The sequence below is a fragment of the Synchiropus splendidus genome, chromosome 19 (assembly GCF_027744825.2).
Source record: "Synchiropus splendidus isolate RoL2022-P1 chromosome 19, RoL_Sspl_1.0, whole genome shotgun sequence".
In the NCBI taxonomy this organism is placed as follows: domain Eukaryota; kingdom Metazoa; phylum Chordata; class Actinopteri; order Syngnathiformes; family Callionymidae; genus Synchiropus; species Synchiropus splendidus.
Window position 1 is genome coordinate 17,478,024 of NC_071352.1, and position 16,277 is coordinate 17,494,300.

General features: G+C 54.7%; 3 protein-coding genes across 4 annotated transcripts; 1 reads left to right on the forward strand and 2 right to left on the reverse strand.

Annotated features, from left to right (window-relative positions):
- The first annotated feature begins 73 nt into the window (after nt 1-73).
- On the forward strand, nt 74-8,828 carry hlfa (HLF transcription factor, PAR bZIP family member a). Its single transcript, XM_053851145.1, has 4 exons — nt 74-360; nt 2,045-2,404; nt 7,340-7,542; nt 7,614-8,828. The coding sequence occupies exons 1-4, from the start codon at nt 255-257 to the stop codon at nt 7,827-7,829; spliced, it is 885 nt and encodes a 294-aa protein (XP_053707120.1). The 5' UTR covers nt 74-254; the 3' UTR covers nt 7,830-8,828.
- mmd (monocyte to macrophage differentiation-associated) lies at nt 7,944-14,232 on the reverse strand. 2 transcript variants are annotated; one of them, XM_053851159.1, is made up of 8 exons: nt 12,633-12,761; nt 11,428-12,569; nt 11,108-11,189; nt 10,877-11,037; nt 10,529-10,603; nt 10,358-10,459; nt 10,097-10,166; nt 7,944-10,034 (listed from the first exon to the last, which is right to left on the reverse strand). In XM_053851159.1, the coding sequence occupies exons 2-8, from the start codon at nt 11,451-11,453 to the stop codon at nt 9,831-9,833; spliced, it is 720 nt and encodes a 239-aa protein (XP_053707134.1). In that variant the 5' UTR covers nt 11,454-12,569; nt 12,633-12,761; the 3' UTR covers nt 7,944-9,830. The 2 variants fall into 2 exon arrangements, with proteins under 2 accessions (XP_053707134.1, XP_053707135.1); XM_053851160.1 differs by lacking the exons at nt 11,428-12,569; nt 12,633-12,761 and adding an exon at nt 14,086-14,232 and having other exon boundaries at nt 8,450-10,034.
- LOC128750735 (small integral membrane protein 36-like) lies at nt 13,083-14,727 on the reverse strand. The gene has a single exon (XM_053851185.1). It carries the CDS (start codon nt 14,490-14,492, stop codon nt 14,190-14,192), a length of 303 nt encoding a protein of 100 aa, XP_053707160.1. The 5' UTR covers nt 14,493-14,727; the 3' UTR covers nt 13,083-14,189.
- Nucleotides 14,728-16,277: the final 1,550 nt, after the last annotated feature.

Below are 16,277 nucleotides of genomic sequence, written 5' to 3' on the forward strand. Positions count from 1 at the left end.
TCACCGGCGTCCGTCTCCGCACATGGACGCTTCTCACTCCCTCCTCCTCTTCCTCCTCCTCCTCCTCCTCCTCCTCCAGCAGGCTGCCAGCCTCGACGCCAGACCGACAGCAGCTCGCCGTCCTGCCAGCCTCTCCCTCCCAGTGTCGGAGCCGTGCCTCAGCGTCTGCGCGCAAGCCCTGCGGTCCAGCCCGCCTCTCGTTCCGGGGACAGTCCGACCGTTCGTGAGCTGTCTTGTGACGACAGAGGGAGGAAATGGCGAGACCTCTGCCCATAAACCCAACTTTCCTGCCGCCGACCCACGGCGTCCTCAAGTCCCTGCTGGAGAATCCGCTCAAGCTGCCCTTCCACCACGACGACGGTAGGCGCCTCTGGCTCGGCTGCTGCGGTGCGGCGGCTGCGCAGTCGCTCTTGTTGACGGTGAAGGACGGCGGAGCGGCGTCCTGCCGAGCGGCAACTCTGTCGCGTTTATGTCGCCTTCTCGACGGTTTCTCAAGAGCAGCCATGTGGTCTTCGTGACTTCGTTACTTGCTTCTGCGTTATTTCCACTGACATGGTCGCGAAAAGCGTCGCTGTACTTCGGTGCTCGCTCCGCCCTCGAACGGGCTTCAGCGCTTTCCGCCGTGCCGAGCTTCCGCCTCAGCACCTGAGAGCGGACTTCAGCTCTCTCTCTGTCCGAGCCGCCTGCACCTCCCAGTGACCCCTGCTGTCCAGCCGGAGTCCGTCAGGTGTTGCTCCAGGCGAGAGGAACGCGTGGATGCTGGGAAGACCAACACCTGTGACCTTCCCTGTGGCGGGGTCACCTGCACCGGTGCCAGTGCAGTGTTGCGGACCAGTTTGGAAGTTTTTCACTTTAGAGTGAGTTTGTCCGGCGAAATGCCAGGGTGGAACTCCTGAACACACAGGCCCTGTAGTTGCAGCACCAAGATGGAGGACCTTTGGACGCGTAGTCCAAGAGACAAGGCCGCTCCTTCGATGACCGTGACGCCCCGGAGTAGACCAGACTGGGTCAGGCCGCTGTGACCAGCCAGCACTGGCAACAGCCGCCCTCCGGTTGGGACACGGTGGAACAGTGCTGGTGAGCATGGCTCTCATCAGCACCTCCATGGAGCATGTGGTGACTCCACCCCGGAGGCGCCCAAACAGCCGACGGCATCCTCCAACAGATGTTGCCTTCTTCCCCAGCTGGAGCCACCAACCCAAGTGAGGAAGACGGTGCCTCAGGTGCAGAGGTGAAGAGCGGAGAGGACTCACGGAAGCACAGTCCCAGGGTTGTTTTTAGCCTTTTAAGCCTCAGTGGGATTTGACTTGCATTTGCCCCTCATAGATGGCGCCGCTGCTGCCTTCCCACCAGCTTTAGCTGCAACAGGTCTAGTTTGTTGAGAATCGCAGCGCATTCAGCATTACAACATGACTGTTGGTCTGGCGCAGGCAGCTAGGAAGGTAGAGGTCAGATCCTTGCTCTCAGGCACGCGCTTGTGAGCGCCCAAGACACTTACCATGGCTCACGCGGGCTTCTGTGTCCCCAGCGCTCATGGTTTGATGTGGCGGTGGTACTTTTGATCTGAAACGGCTCACTTCAGTGGGATGAAATGTCCCAAACAAAATGAGAAAAATGTGAAACTATGTTTAGTCAATTATATTTTTTATTCTCTGTATAATGTCATCAATCTCAAATGCCATTCCTTTTCTGAAAAATGTGCACAACGTTGCTTAGAAAGTTACTGATAAAAAGTGTCAGCTCACCAAAATAAGTCATTGATTTACATTTTTTAATTTAAACTCTGAATTTTTATATAATGTCCATGCTGTTTTATTATATTTCCACTGCAGAAAAATACATGAACAATACATTTCAGAAAGTGAAAGCTGTATTTGTAGGTTTAACGTGTGACCAGTGCAGAATGGGAACTTCATACAGTATATCTGTCAACAACATGTGGGCCTCTTCAATATTCATGGACGTGACGAATGAAACTCTTTGTTTTGAGGTCTGACGCCACATTCGCTGCCGGAGGTGACTCATTTTGTCCAAATGCTTCCAGGGTTCAGCAAAGAGAAGGAGAAAGAGAAGAAGCTGGAGGATGAGAGCGGCGTGTCCAAACACCCACAGTCGGCCTTCCTGGGTCCCACCTTGTGGGACAAGACCTTGCCCTACGATGTGGACAACTTCCAGCTGGAGTACATGGACCTGGAGGAGTTCCTGTCCGAGAACGGCATCCCTGCCAACACAGCCCAGAGCGAGCAGGCGCCCCAGTCGGCGCCGCCTCAGCCCGTCTCCATGCAGCAAGCCCCCCCACAGACCCCGACCACGCCGTCGGTGGTGGACCTCAGCAGCCGCGCCACCACCTCGGTCCACACGGGCATGCCGCCGCAGCCCTGCCTGCACAGCCCCGGCACCACAGGTACCACACGCACCTGAGCCCGCTCACACGCCGGGAGTGTGTTTGCTCACCTGCAGCACTTACACAGGGAACATGCGTCACATGACCTCTGTCAACATGCAACGCCAGCATGACGGCCACCGTCCTCCTCTTCTATATTATTATATATATTATTATATAAACAGGAAGAAAATGTCCGTTTTTCTAAAATGTTCCGAGGCGCGTGCGAACGCAGCCCCGGCTCAAGAGAGTCTGTGTGGTCAGATGCTGTGTAAAGTGAAGGAGAATGAGCCTTCAGAAGCCTTCAACGGAGCCAGTCAGCTGGTCTCATCATCGTGTTAGACAGCAAATCTCACCCTGGTGGTGACACATGAGGTCGGACTGTGTCACAAGGAAACTGTAGTTCATGAATGTCCGATAACAAATGAAGCTTCTGTTGGGTTTTTTTTTGTAATTATTTACAGCAAACAAAGGAATGAGATGAGGGTTTCAGCCACAAACTGAAGTGGAACTGCGTCATCTTCAGATGGAGTTATGTAACGTTGTTGTTGTTGTTGACTGCTGGTTCTATGTGGCCAGGTTCAGTCAGATCTGCCGGCTTGGTTTACCACCAGACTCTGAGCTGAAGGAGATTTCTGCTGACTCATGCTTGTTTGTTTGCTGGTTGTCAAGGTGTGTTGTTGTGTCAAGTTTTGATGACTAATACAAACAGTTGCGTTCGAGCTAAAGGTCAGCTCTGATGTCGTGTTCACAACCAGGAAGTTCAATCGTGGGGAAAAAAAGTGAGTGAGACTTGATGGAAATGTAAACAAATGATGGGAATTCACTTAAAAAAAAAAGGGGTTGACGAGGCGGAGACTGGAACACAGCAGTGTGTGCGTGTGAAATCTGATCATTTGGAACAGAGGTGGGCAGTTAAAGGGCCACAACTTAAACTGTGATGGTTGTGAGAAAGGGGCCGATGACTATGTGACTGACGAAAAAAAATCTTTAGTAACAAGGAGGAAATGAATCATGCCTCATGGAAGCAAGGATAGACATTAACCAGTGGAAATATGACATGAAACGGACAATAAAAAGTCAAATAATAAAATAATCATTTAGCCTGCATCTGAAATGAATAGAAATCAGAATAAAACTATGGACCAAACATCGAATACAAAAAGTCAATTTCTTCCAAAATATATTTAGAATTTTCTTTCAACACATTTTGAGGAAAGTATGATCACGATAAATGAAAAGAAACGGGATTTAAAAAAAGAAAGTTTCAGTTGTATAGTTGTAGTCTGACCCCATGAGGACCGCAAAAACATAGGCAAAGGGCCACACATGGCCCCCAGGCCATACCATGCCGAGGTCTGATTTAGAATCCTGTACTGAGGCCAGAGTTAGTGCAGTCAAGGAGGTGAATATTCAAACCAGCGAGTGACGTTGATGATTGATTCACACTGGAGCTCAAACGGGCTGATTCTGGATCAGATGAATGAGTGATGGACGGGCAGACGGGCGCAGTAAAGTGACTGAGAACATAAGAGTTAAGATGGGCACGGCGCGAGTCGCAGGTCATGACTCGGTGGTGAGAGTGCGATGCCTGAAGTATGAGGACTAAAGCTGAAAACCAGGTCAATAGCCAACATGAGGCAGAAGTGTCCCGACTGTTTGGCGCAGCAGGAAGTGATGGAACAAGGTGTGAACTGTAAAAGTGAGGTCACCGAGATGCCGAGATGAAGCGTGTGTGAGTGAGAGCCGACTCAGATAGTCAGGCCGAGGAGAAGCGGGAGGAGACCTGAGAAGCCAGTTGTTCTTGGACATGTGGTGTGAGGGTTGTGTGCAGCGCCAGGTGTGCTCAGCGCCGCGCACACTTTGGACCCGACGCACATATGCGCGCTCCAAACGGGCAGCGCATGTGAGCTGTGCTCTGATTGTGTTGATTTCTCTGCGTGTTCACATTCACCCTCCACGTGAACGCGGCCGGGTTTCCTGCAGCGCGGAGGGACATGTGACTGACACATGCCGGTGCCGTGTGCGGCGCTCAGCTGTGAGGAGCTCCGCGCCCCTCCTCTTTCTCTCTGCCTCCCCTCCATCCAGCCTGGCTGCACAGGCTGTTCCCGCCGAGGTCACATGGAGCGGGCGTGCTGCCGTCACGTGCAGACGATGCTGCTGCAGCCGGCAGCCAAAAGACCAGAGCGGCCTCGGTCAGAGGCGGCTCGACGCAGGTGTGATGATGAGGTCACGGTTGCTCACTTACCGGTGGTGTGTTTGAACGGTCAGAGACAACGTGAGTGAGGGAAGGTTCGATGACCTGTGGCCGCCAAGTTAGAATCTCAGGAGCCGAGCATGGAAACACACTTTCACTGTGAAGTGTCTCATGAAAGCCATTCATTTTTAGTTTCTCAGTGAGACTTGAAGGGTTGACAGCTGTGTTCAACACAATGTAAACGGTGTGACGGACGTTAAATACATATACAAGTGTCTTGAGTATGAAAACAAGCAGCTAATGACTAGCTGTAAGGTTTCATTGAACTTTCAAGTCAGTAGTTCTGTAACTTTGTGAGCTCAGAGGTTGCTCGGAGAAAGCCGCTCACCAGCTGAACGTAGCCCTTCACATTCCCTGGGCTTGTTTTCCTGCTCGCAGCCGTCGGGTCATGTGACCCGCAGCACCGGATCAGCCTGTTTGCTGGAGTGGAGAGAGTCACGCAACCCAAGTCGTGTCTCTCTCAGATGAGCGCGCATCTGTGTGTGTTTACGGAGGAGAAACTGGGGGTTCAAACAACGATCTACCTGCTGAAGGGTCTGCCACCGAGGCCAGTTGACCTTTGCAATACTTCCCCAGAGTCTCAAACTTTGTACACGTGTGAAGCCTGGGAGGCCAAGCAGAAAAGAGAGTGAGAGAGATGGAAGCACAGACCACGACTGCCTCAGGGCTGAGAGCGGTGAGCTGCTCACCTGGGTGAGAAGTGTGTCAGAAACAACCTGGTGCTGAGACACTCCTCCACCCAAAGTACACAATTATAACACAACTATCTGTCCCTGTCACTGCCTTGTGGTTTGACTCGTGAACGTATCAAGGAAACACAAAGACTTCCTGTGACACAACCTCCAAAATGAGACGGTCGAAGTGTTTCCAAAGCAACACTGCAGCTGTTTGTCTGAGGCCGTGGTTCTGACTGAGAGTTAGGAGGGAAATCTTCAGGCGTCTCTGGGTCACGATCAATAGTCGTGGAGAATTGCTATCACCCTGTTCATCTTGTGGGCGCGCCCCCCTTTGGTCACCAGAGGTCGGTGGAGTCTGTTGCTGCTACAGTCAGGGTGCCCCCCCCCTTTAAAAAAAAACAAGTGATAGAGAAACCGAAGGGAATGTTTGGTCATTTACATCTAAAGAGGCTAGTTTTTCATCGTGAGAAGTCAATCTGCCTCCAATCCAAGCTGTTCTCAGGAAGTCCGTCTCTTCATATGTCCACCCGGAATGCACAACTCGAGTTCCGTGAGCAACCGACTTCAGTTGTGATGAGGTTCCTGTCGCGACATTTCCTGGAATAAGACAGCGAAAACCGTTGTGTTCATGTCCACCTCCATGATGCGTTGTGTCTTATCCATTTGTTTCAATGTTTCCACTTCATTTCAGTACGTTTGGTCACCTGAGAAGAGCTCATCTTTAAAAATGTTTGTTTCATCTTTTGATTTCACTGAAGGAGGGGCTCACTTCTCTCAGTTCGTATGTGGATCAAACCCTGGCATTCGTTCTACAGAAGGATGTTTTTTCTTTTGTTTTTCCCCCCCACACTCGGAGCACGCGTCATGCTGCTGGACTTGATGGTGTTGTTTTTCCTGTCGTGTTTTAACGGAGAAATCCAGAAAGATGCATCATAGTCACTAACAGACCGGGACAAGTGGCGCTTTGTGGCCGGACATGTGACGTGAGGGACCGGGTGAGGATTGCAGCCGGTTTATGTTCCACACTGTCCGTTAGCATTAGCCACGAAGCTATTGGCAAGTGATGCTTCAGAAACATTAGATGGCATTGAAAAATACTGGTCAAGTAATGATATGCTATGAACGGTGTGAAAATGATGTGGCGACATTTCACAGCTCTACTGTGGCTCTTGTTCACGAGTTGGGGTGCGTCAGTCGTCTGTGGAGGTGAAGAGGAGCGGAAACAAACTGGGGCCGACGGGCTCCCGCTGAGCCGCGGCGCCCTGTTGAACCCTGGACGAGGAAGAAGCGGCCGAGGGGCTGTTCCACACTCAGGCGTCAGTCCTGCCGGCTTCTCTGGCTCACGTCCAGCGGGGACCGCCATGGCGTCCTGGTGATGTCACGGGTCAGCGAGCGAGCGAGCGGGTGGCTGCTTTTAGCTTCTGTGTTTCAACGGCGCTAATTGGGATGAAAATGGTGGTCAAAGGCGATTAGTGCGGCCCAGGTATTTTCAGCGCCTCCTCAGAGGCTTAAGCGATTTGTGTGCGTGTGTGTGTTCCTGTGATACTCTAGCGCCACCTACATCCTGGCGGCATTAGCTGAGCTCAGGGCCGCTCCAGGCCCTGCGGCCACACAGCAAGAACTTCCTGTTTGTGTCCCTCAGTGACGCACTTGTCAGCAGCTCAGCGCCTGTCACTCAGGCTCACTGAGCAGATCTGGGTCAGAGGCAGCTCTGCGGCTCAGGTGCGACTGAGACACTCGAATATTTGGCCTGAGTGACGTTCAGCAGCGGCTGCTGTGACTGCTCTCAGATCAGCTGACGACTCCACATCGCCTCCTGGTGGACGGTCGGAGAAGGTCAGCGGGAGCCTTACGTAACACTGGTTTTGCGGCCTTGTTTACCGAAGCTGCAGTCAGTGAACTCGATGACTGACAAACACACATGCTGAGTGGAGGGACGTAAACCTGGTGTGGACCTCAGCCTGCAGCGCCTCCTGCTGGCCCGCCCGCTCTCACCTCGTCACGCTCTGTGTTCTGTTGCAGCCCGCGACACCCCCAGCCCCATCGACCCCGAGACCATCCAGGTGCCCGTGACCTACGAGCCCGACCCCGCCGACCTGGCTCTGTCCAGCGTGCCAGGCCAGGAGATGTTCGACCCGAGGAAACGCAAGTTCTCCGCCGAGGAGCTGAAGCCGCAGCCCATGATCAAGAAGGCCCGCAAGGTGTTCATCCCCGAGAACCTGAAGGTGAGGTCCGGCCAGAGCCAGCAGAGCGTCGTTTGACAACCAAGGGTGAAATGTCTCCTCTGGTCCCGCAGGACGACAAGTACTGGGCTCGCCGCAGAAAGAACAACGTGGCGGCCAAGCGCTCGCGGGACGCCCGGCGCCTGAAGGAGAACCAGATCGCCATCCGGGCCGGCTTCCTGGAGAAGGAGAACGCCGCTCTGCGCATGGAGGTAGCAGACTTGCGGAAAGAGCTGGGCCGCTGCAAGAACATTATGGCCAAATACGAGGCCCGACACGGGCCGCTGTGAGTCCCCCCGCCCGCCCACCTGCTCACCCATCAGCCCCCACCGTATACCCTGAGTTTGAAGGACAATGGTGGCACTGCCCCCCGCCTGATTCTCTCACTGTCATTTGACGCTGCTCCTCTCAGCTCACCCATCATGACTCACCCGTTCATCTTGCCCCGGCCCTCCAAACCATTCGATACTGGCGAGAGCCCACTTTCCTCCCATCGTTGCAAATGTTTGGTGGGTTCTGTTGCTTGTTTTCTTTTTTCCATTTCGTCTCCTGGTGACGTCGTCTTTTCAGGTGGTTTCTAAGAGCGCCTTCTTCAGGTTCCTCTAGACTGTGACGATACTTTCAGCTTCTGTCCGTGGAGATGCTCCTCTAAATTCAGATGTGGTCTTTCACTTGGGCTCTTTCCTCGCGCACCTGCATTTCTCCACACTGTTGCCCTCGTCTGTTCCTCGCCGCGAGCAATAACAGCCCCATCTCCACCACCTGAACTAGTCCTGACGTCCCTCGCGGGGACTCTTCAGCGCCCGCCCGCACTAAAGCGTCGCCACAATCGCTCCTCCCTTCCCGCCGCCACTTATTTATCAGCAGCTCCTGGAGACGGAAGGTGGTGTTGTGACATTAGAAAAGAGACGTGTAACTGATTGTCGTAGTGAGTTCTCTCACCGCAGAAGCTTCATTTCCCTCCCTTTTGTCTTGTTTTGTTGATCATCCTTTGGCTTCTAGCATGCTTTTCTTTTAGAGTCGATCCAGATGTTCGTAGTCTCTGTCGGCCGTCCGTCCGTCACGACGGCTGAATGAATGTACCGGTGTGGAGGAGGAAGGGTTGGACGGCGAAGCTCCATTTGTTTACTGCAGACCAAACGACTCGCAGCAGAGAAGATATATTGGTTACCAGAGAAATGTTTATATGAACCTCTTCTGTTGTTTTTGTACAGTATTTTTCCTATCGACATTACTATGTATTTTAAAGGCACAACAGATCCAAGATTATTAAAGAATATGGAACTATAGCAGTCGCCTGCTTCTTCCGCACGTCTGCCCACATCAGGCCGCGGCGCAGAGGTTGCCATGACGACGACGACGACGACGGAGGAGGAAGAAGCACATGGAGAGCGGGAGACAGTCAGGAGCTTTATTTCAGTCACAGAGGCGCCGCAGCGCCGTGAACGGACGAGCAGCAAAGGCAAAGGTCAAACACAGGTTCACTCGGTCCTCGATGTCCTGACAATCGCACCACCAACCAGACGTTGACGTTTTAAGTCCTCCCTGAAAGGCTAGGGTCGCGCCACTAGAGGGAGCCGCAGCAACAAGAAGCCCGTGGTTCCTGTCGACAGTGAACACACCTCGCCCCTCGTGTTTGGCATCAAACGCCAAAGTGACTCCGAGCTCCCGCTGACTTGTGAGCGCGGAACATGACTCGACAGGTCACCTGCGAGAGGAAACATTTCACTGGGCAGTTGCTTCACAGGTGACTGAAACGTCAACGGCTCGTACTGCAGTTAAGAAAGTCGAGGGGCCACACGGCCTCGGTTGTGGAATGATAGCGACTTGAGACGTAGAAAATTCACATGTCAAAGGTGACACGGGCATAAAAAGTTTTTGTAGAATGAAAAACTTGTAAACAGTGGACCGACAACATCCAGAGCATCGGTGACAAGTCCAAGTCAGACCCAGAAGAGCTTCAAGTCGTGACGGATGTTCATGTCAAGTCATGTCTGAGTCTGTAGGACTCGTCATAGACCCAGAGTCAAGATCTCCAGTTCTAATGCATTTCTTCAGTCAGTGTTCAGGTCACAGGTCTGGCAAAAGTTTGTGGTTCTTCCCAGTAATGACACATACAAGCAGTCAAGAGTCCATGACATCATCACAAGTCAAGACGGAACCACGTGGAGTGACAGTCCGACCGTCAGCAAGCACACGAGTCACCAGTCACAGAGGGCATGTCTCCGGTCCCAGAGGACGTGGACGTGACTTGGTGCCACCCGTCATCAATGGCAGTATGTGGTGGCGGTTCAGGAGTCCAGCTGCGAGTCGGCGCCGGGCGCCTTGTAGAGATACTTCCAGATGGCGTAGTAGTGGACGGCGGCTGCCAGCGCCACAAAGATGTGCCAGATGGCGTGAGCGAAGGGGATGATGCCGTCGCTCTTGAAGAAGACGACGCCCAGGCAGTAGATGAGGCCGCCGCAGGCCAGTTCCTGGAGGCCCTCCGTGTTGCTCTGAGGACCAGAAGGTGAGTCCCACTTCAAGCAGCCTTTCATTATGACCGCCCGCGACTCACCATCGACGTCACAACTGAGGCAGGGAAGAAGCCCATGGTCAAGTAGAAGGCCAGCTCCACCAGCTTGTACCTGCAGAGGAGCAGCTGTCACTCCCGCCGCCACACACACACACACACACACACACACACACACACACACACACACACACACACACACACACACACACACACACACACACACACACACACACACACACACACACACACACACACACACACACACACACACACACGGCTGGAACCGGACGACGGCGCACTCACTTCTCGTGGTAGTTGAAGACGTAGAAGGTCCCAGCAGCAGCCATCAGCCACACGAACCAGCGCATGTGTGCAGCCAGGGGGCCCAGCTCACGGAGGTTCAGCCTGGAAGGCAGCCACACCTCAGTCCGACACGCTCGCTCACTGGGGGTCTATCCAGCTGCTGCTGCTCACCAGGGAGTGTAGGAGGCGGCGATGAAGAAGTAGATCACCACCCGGTCGCACATGTGGAAACACTGCTCCACTGACCTGCCGCAGGAGCAGAGTCAGGCCTGGCGTCGGTCGGTCTGACTTTCAGCCTGCGTGTGCGTGTTCCTCCCCACAAGGTGGCGCGCACCTGTGTGGGTGCGTGCGTGCGTGCGTGCGTGCATGTGTGTTCCCCTGCCTGCATCAAAGTTCCTGTGTTGTGTAAGGGCGTGTGTGACGTGGCGCTGGGTCCAGGCTCAGACTGAAGTTCAACACTTCTTATCGACTTCATCAAACTGCTGCTGACTCGGTGCATTTCTGGTCACTGGGACTCACCTCATGTGACTCTTCTTCCACGTGACCACGTGGAAGACGGTGGAGACCAGGAAGAGGGCGCAGAGGCCCAGGCCGTAGACCCAGGCGGTGAGGCGCTCCCAGCTGGTGTCGGACAGGCGGTGCAGCAGCGCCACGCCCATCATGGCCGGAGCGATGAGGAACTGCGGCGACACGGCTGACTCGGTGACCGGGGACAGAGGGGACAGGGCGCACGGCAGGGGCGGTACTCACTGCGTGAGTGTAGCAGTTGGCGGCGTGCTCGTAGCACGTGGGCTGGTAGCGACAGTTAGCAGAGGCGCGTCTGTTCATGAACCTGCAACATGAGGACAACAGCTAGAGGGCGCTGCGCCGCTGACCGGCGCGGGGCACCTGCACTCAGAAGAGCACGGGTACTGACCACTGCACACCGGAGTCAGCCGCGAGAGCCGAGACAGCAGCGCAGCTCACGCGACAGTCCTCCAGCACCGGTAACGTCCCGAGCCGCACTCACTGTCTCGGACCCGCGTGGCGGTCGCGTCGCTCTCGCGCACACTTCCCGTCGCGTCACCCACCTGTGGAGGCTGTCCAGCCTCTTCATGTCGGCGGCTGAGGCCAAACCCAGAAGCGGCGAGGAGTCGGAGGCCAGAGGCCGAGCACCGCACAGCTAGCCGGCTAATCCCACGACACGCGCGCGCGCCCCTCCGCTCTCTCCATCCTGGCGCACTGGCCGCTCTCGTGTCGCTGGCGGAGGAGCCACAAACCTGCTCGGTACTCGCTCGGTACGCGCTCGGTGGAGGAGCGGCGCCGCAGCTTCCGGTTCCGAACCGAGCTCCGGGATTCGGTTTGCGCCGGATGTGCGACAATGACCGACAGCTCCTTCAGCCAATAGCGTCTCAGAGCGCGGCTGCATTGACCAATCGTCAGCGCGAGGGGCGGGGCTTAATGGTTGGCCGACTCCGTGAACACAGTAATAAATACAATGAATGAGTCGGTGAGAGAGGTCTCACGGTTATATACGTGTTACAGCGGTGAGACAGTACAGATCCATCGCTGCCAGTGTAATGGATATATTCCTGTTCAAAACACATCACAATAAAGTTGAAACACGAACACTAAACAACAAATCACCAGGGGATTTAAGCACAGGCGATGAAGACAAGGCCATATTTGGCAGCTGTTTTTCTGGTGCAAGTCGGGGTCTGACCAGTGTTAGCAGAAGCCATGTTCTTGGAGGAGCGCGGTGTTACGTAACGGCCCGGTCACCCGCTCAGTGGATGAACCGGCCTTGACTTGCTGCTCGTGAGGCGGCGTCAGTGCAGGATCAACCCCGCGAGCGCTGACACCAGGAGAAGCGCTCTGGCTGGGAGGGTTGGGCCCCACGCTGGTCAACAGGCTTTCTTCACCATCAACGGACCATAAGGTGGCGTGCTCACGTCCCTGACACGCGCGACACAGCTACACCAGCGCGTTACGTTTGGGGTCATCTTCAGCAACAAACCTGACCACCGTGTCTGGAAACACATGTTCCTGCTTGACAGAGAGAACAACAGCAACAACCACGTGATGCCATGAGAAGTAGCACGTCTGACTGAGACCTTCGCAGCACGTGGATGGAGACAAACCCATGGTGGCAGGAGCTTGAAGAGCTGTGCCTGCAGGGTGTGTGGCAACTGTGCCTCCGCTTCATCTGATGAATGCTCCGCCCTCGCTCCACCTGGGACCTTCAGAGGTGCGCTCCACCTGGGAGCTTCAGAGGTGCGCTCCGCCCTCGCTCCACCTGGGACCTTCAGAGGTGCGCTCCGCCCTCGCTCCACCTGGGAGCTTCAGAGGTGCGCTCCGCCCTCGCTGCACCTGGGACCTTCAGAGGTGCGCTCCGCCCTCGCTCCACCTGGGACCTTCAGAGGTGCGCTCCGCCCTCGCTGCACCTGGGACCTTCAGAGGTGCGCTCCGCCCTCGCTGCACCTGGGACCTTCAGAGGTGCGCTCCGCCCTCGCTCCACCTGGGACCTTCAGAGGTGCGCTCCGCCCTCGCTCCACCTGGGAGCTTCAGAGGTGCGCTCCGCCCTCGCTGCACCTGGGACCTTCAGAGGTGCGCTCCGCCCTCGCTGCACCTGGGACCTTCAGAGGTGCGCTCCGCCCTCGCTCCACCTGGGAGCTTCAGAGGTGCGCTCCGCCCTCGCTCCACCTGGGAGCTTCAGAGGTGCGCTCCGCCCTCGCTCCACCTGGGACCTTCAGAGGTGCGCTCCGCCCTCGCTGCACCTGGGACCTTCAGAGGTGCGCTCCGCCCTCGCTCCACCTGGGAGCTTCAGAGGTGCGCTCCGCCCTCGCTCCACCTGGGAGCTTCAGAGGTGCGCAGCTGGTGTCCGTATCATGGGCTCGGTTCTCACTTCCATGTCTGCTCCATGCCACCAGAGGCTGAACATCGAGGAGAGGTGGCTGCTCCTGATGAACTACAAGCCAACCTCCTGGGTCTTCTCCAGCCCTCTCCCAACATTTGTCACTCGAGAGCAAGAACAACCAAGACAGATTGACAGCTGTCAGTCATGGCTTCTTAACTCCTGCTTCAACGTACATCTGCCGTGTTTGGAAGCTTCCTCCAGCGGTGTTTTCTGTGAGGATCAAAGGAAAGAGGTCTCTGTCGTGAAGACGCTCCATGTCCTTTGCTGTCTTGATCACAGGACATCATGTCCACGCAGAGTCTTGCTGTCACCACGGCAACCAACAAGCGTTTCTGAAACTGCCGCTGTCATGAGGTTTGTTGGTGCAGACCTGAACATTGGTCGATGGCTGATCGGGAAGTGGCAGACGGTCGGGCGTTAGGCTGGTCCCATTGATGACCCCAGGTCGTGTTGTCAGCCAAAGCTGTTGCCAGGGCTCGACTTGATGCGAGGACCTGTCAATAATGGCCAAGTGGAAGCTGATGGTGGCCACAAATGGCCCCCCGGCCAGACTTTGGACCGCTAAACCTAGCATCCCGTCTAGTGGAGCGTGTGCTCGCTACTAGCCCAGGTCAAACCTCGGTGCCCTGGCTCAGACCCAGGGTGTGGAACAAGGATGAGGTGAAGCCCTGAGCAAAGCTGCCCGCTGACCCCATTCCTCAGTGTCCCTCAGAGTCGACAAGAGCGACGGTGTTGTTCCGTCTCCTTGATCAGCTGTGACGTTTCCCCTGGCCGGCTTTGCCTTCAGCGCCTTGAGAGGGATTTCACTAAGACAACGACACATGTTACTTACCGTGCGAGGTGGCTCCTCCGGGGGTCCAAACCAGGTCCGACAAACACAGGAAGGATATGTACAAAAGAGTATCGTAGAGCGCGAGGCGGAGGAGAAGGAGGCACTTAAACCATGGTGCTCTTCTTCTCCCTGAAGTCGGCGTGCATGGCCTCGTGGTAGGTGGTGATCATGTTGGCCGTGTCCCACCGACCCACCGGCGCCGGAGCTCCCTGCATCACCACCAGCCGGATGGGAGACTGGGCGGGTTGGGGGTCCGGCGCGTACTCCTTGGTGGGGTCTTTCCCCCGGCAGTCGTACATGATGCAGGATATGAGGAAGACCAGGAGCAGGATCACGTAGCTGGCGATGAGGATGCAGAGGTTCAGAGTGACCGGGTCGATCTCCTGGTAGTTTTCCAGAAAGCCCATGGTGCCCGCCTCATGCTCCAAGAAGATTGGTGAAGACCAGCCCGGCTACTCCGTCCTCTCCGTGTGGCGCTCGCTGTGGGATGAGCGCCACCGATTCATGGCTCTGCGGTAAAAATACTTTAATCCGCCGCCACTCCTCCAACCTTGAATTCCTGCTGGATAACTTAAGCTTTGTGTTATATCATCCCGCTGCAAGCGCACATTAATGACCGGCTCTGTCAGAGTACGACGTGTGTGTGTGTGTGTGTGTGTGTGTGTGTGTGCGCGCCTAATCTTCATCTGGATTGTGGCCGGGGATTGACGGAGGAGCCATCTGGCTGGATGAGGCGCTGCAGACCCAAGAGCTGCTCGGCAGGGACGGCAAGCCGCAGCTGCCCACGGAAACGCGGCCTCGCCAGTGTCGCGGCGCAGGAACCTCCGCCGTCTCTATTCTGGTGGTGAAACACCAGATGGATTCAGATGTCGTCACAATCCCCGTTGTAATCCAGCCCGGCATCAGAAACAGGATTATCAGTGCAGGCCTCTCTGTAATCTGTGTTCGATGCCTGTCAGTCTGTGCACGGAGGGACCAGTGGGGGGCGCTGTAGGGGCCACAGCAGCAGCGCATTGAGAAAATGGCCACTGCTTCGTGGTGTAGTGACACAGTCACAGTTGTTCTACAGGTTCTTTGACTCGCTCCTTGAAATCACAAAGATTTTCCATCCAATTCCAGTTTTAACCAGCTACATTGAAATCTAATTCCTGTGACATTTATTTTGCAGTTCAATTATATATATATATATGTGTGTGTGTGTGTATTCCATTTTTCCTTTTTTTTGACTTGGCAAAATAGGTTTGAAAGTGTACGTTGATGACCGTTTGTGACGTTTACACAAAACCCTTCCCCTCATTCTGTCAGGCACTGATGACGCGAGCGACCGGGTTGAGACTCAGGCGAGACTTGGGGGAGGTGTCGGTTGGCTCCTATGTAAAGACTTTGTAAATATGATGCCACTTGAAAGTTGTTTGTTAGTAGTGGTGTTACTTTATTTAGCGGTTATTGCGTTCAAATATTTAGAAGATGTTGTTGCGCTCCGCTGTACTTTCCTGGGGAGGCAAAACAAACATAGGTCAAATGATGTCAAAACATCTTCCCCTCTCTGGCCAGCAGGTGGCAGTGGTAAAGCTGTTGGCTGGTTGGAATTCAAGTGTGAAGATGAAGTGGGTCACCGTGTGGTCGAGGCCGAGCGGGGGAGTCATGAGGCTCGAACCTTGACTGCGAAGACTCTCTGTGGCCCAGCTGTTGAGGGAAGACGTGCGTCACAGGTCTGCGCTGGCTGTAATCCGCTCAGCAGGAGCTGCCCCCAACCTGCGGAGGGTCAGGAGGAAACATCTGGATCATGCTCACGCTCTCATCTGGATCCACCACGCTGAGGCTCGGAACCGCTTCCATGAGCCACATGGGACTGAAGCTATTATCCACTTATGTCTTACTGTATCTACACCTCACATTTCACTTGACCTCTATCCTTCTCACCCTCTTCATCAGTCAATTTCGTGCTCCGCAGAAATAATTTCACTTCAGCTCTGCTCCGTCTTCAACATTGAATGATTATTTACATTTCCTTGTAAGATTTTACTGATGTTATATTGTTTTTTTTAGACCACAGAAATGAATGATGTGCCGTTTTGATCTGTAAGTCCCCATGACTATTTTAGAAGTACTGAAATACATGCATGTACAGTGATGATGGTCTGCGGTTGTCGGGTCAAAACCTCCTGAACAGTGACCACCGGGCTCTTTGT

Coding starts and splice junctions, on each gene's coding strand:
- hlfa (XM_053851145.1), top strand. CDS start 255: ATGGCGAGACCTCTGCCCATAAACCCAACTTTCCTGCCGCCGACCCAC. Junction 2,405..7,339: donor GCACAGCCCCGGCACCACAG/GTACCACACGCA, acceptor GTTCTGTTGCAG/CCCGCGACACCCCCAGCCCC. Junction 7,543..7,613: donor TCATCCCCGAGAACCTGAAG/GTGAGGTCCGGC, acceptor CTGGTCCCGCAG/GACGACAAGTACTGGGCTCG.
- LOC128750735 (XM_053851185.1), bottom strand. CDS start 14,492: ATGGGCTTTCTGGAAAACTACCAGGAGATCGACCCGGTCACTCTGAAC.
- mmd (XM_053851159.1), bottom strand. CDS start 11,453: ATGAAGAGGCTGGACAGCCTCCACAG. Junction 10,604..10,876: donor TGGAAGAAGAGTCACATGAG/GTGAGTCCCAGT, acceptor CTCCTGCGGCAG/GTCAGTGGAGCAGTGTTTCC. Junction 10,460..10,528: donor GCCGCCTCCTACACTCCCTG/GTGAGCAGCAGC, acceptor GCTGCCTTCCAG/GCTGAACCTCCGTGAGCTGG.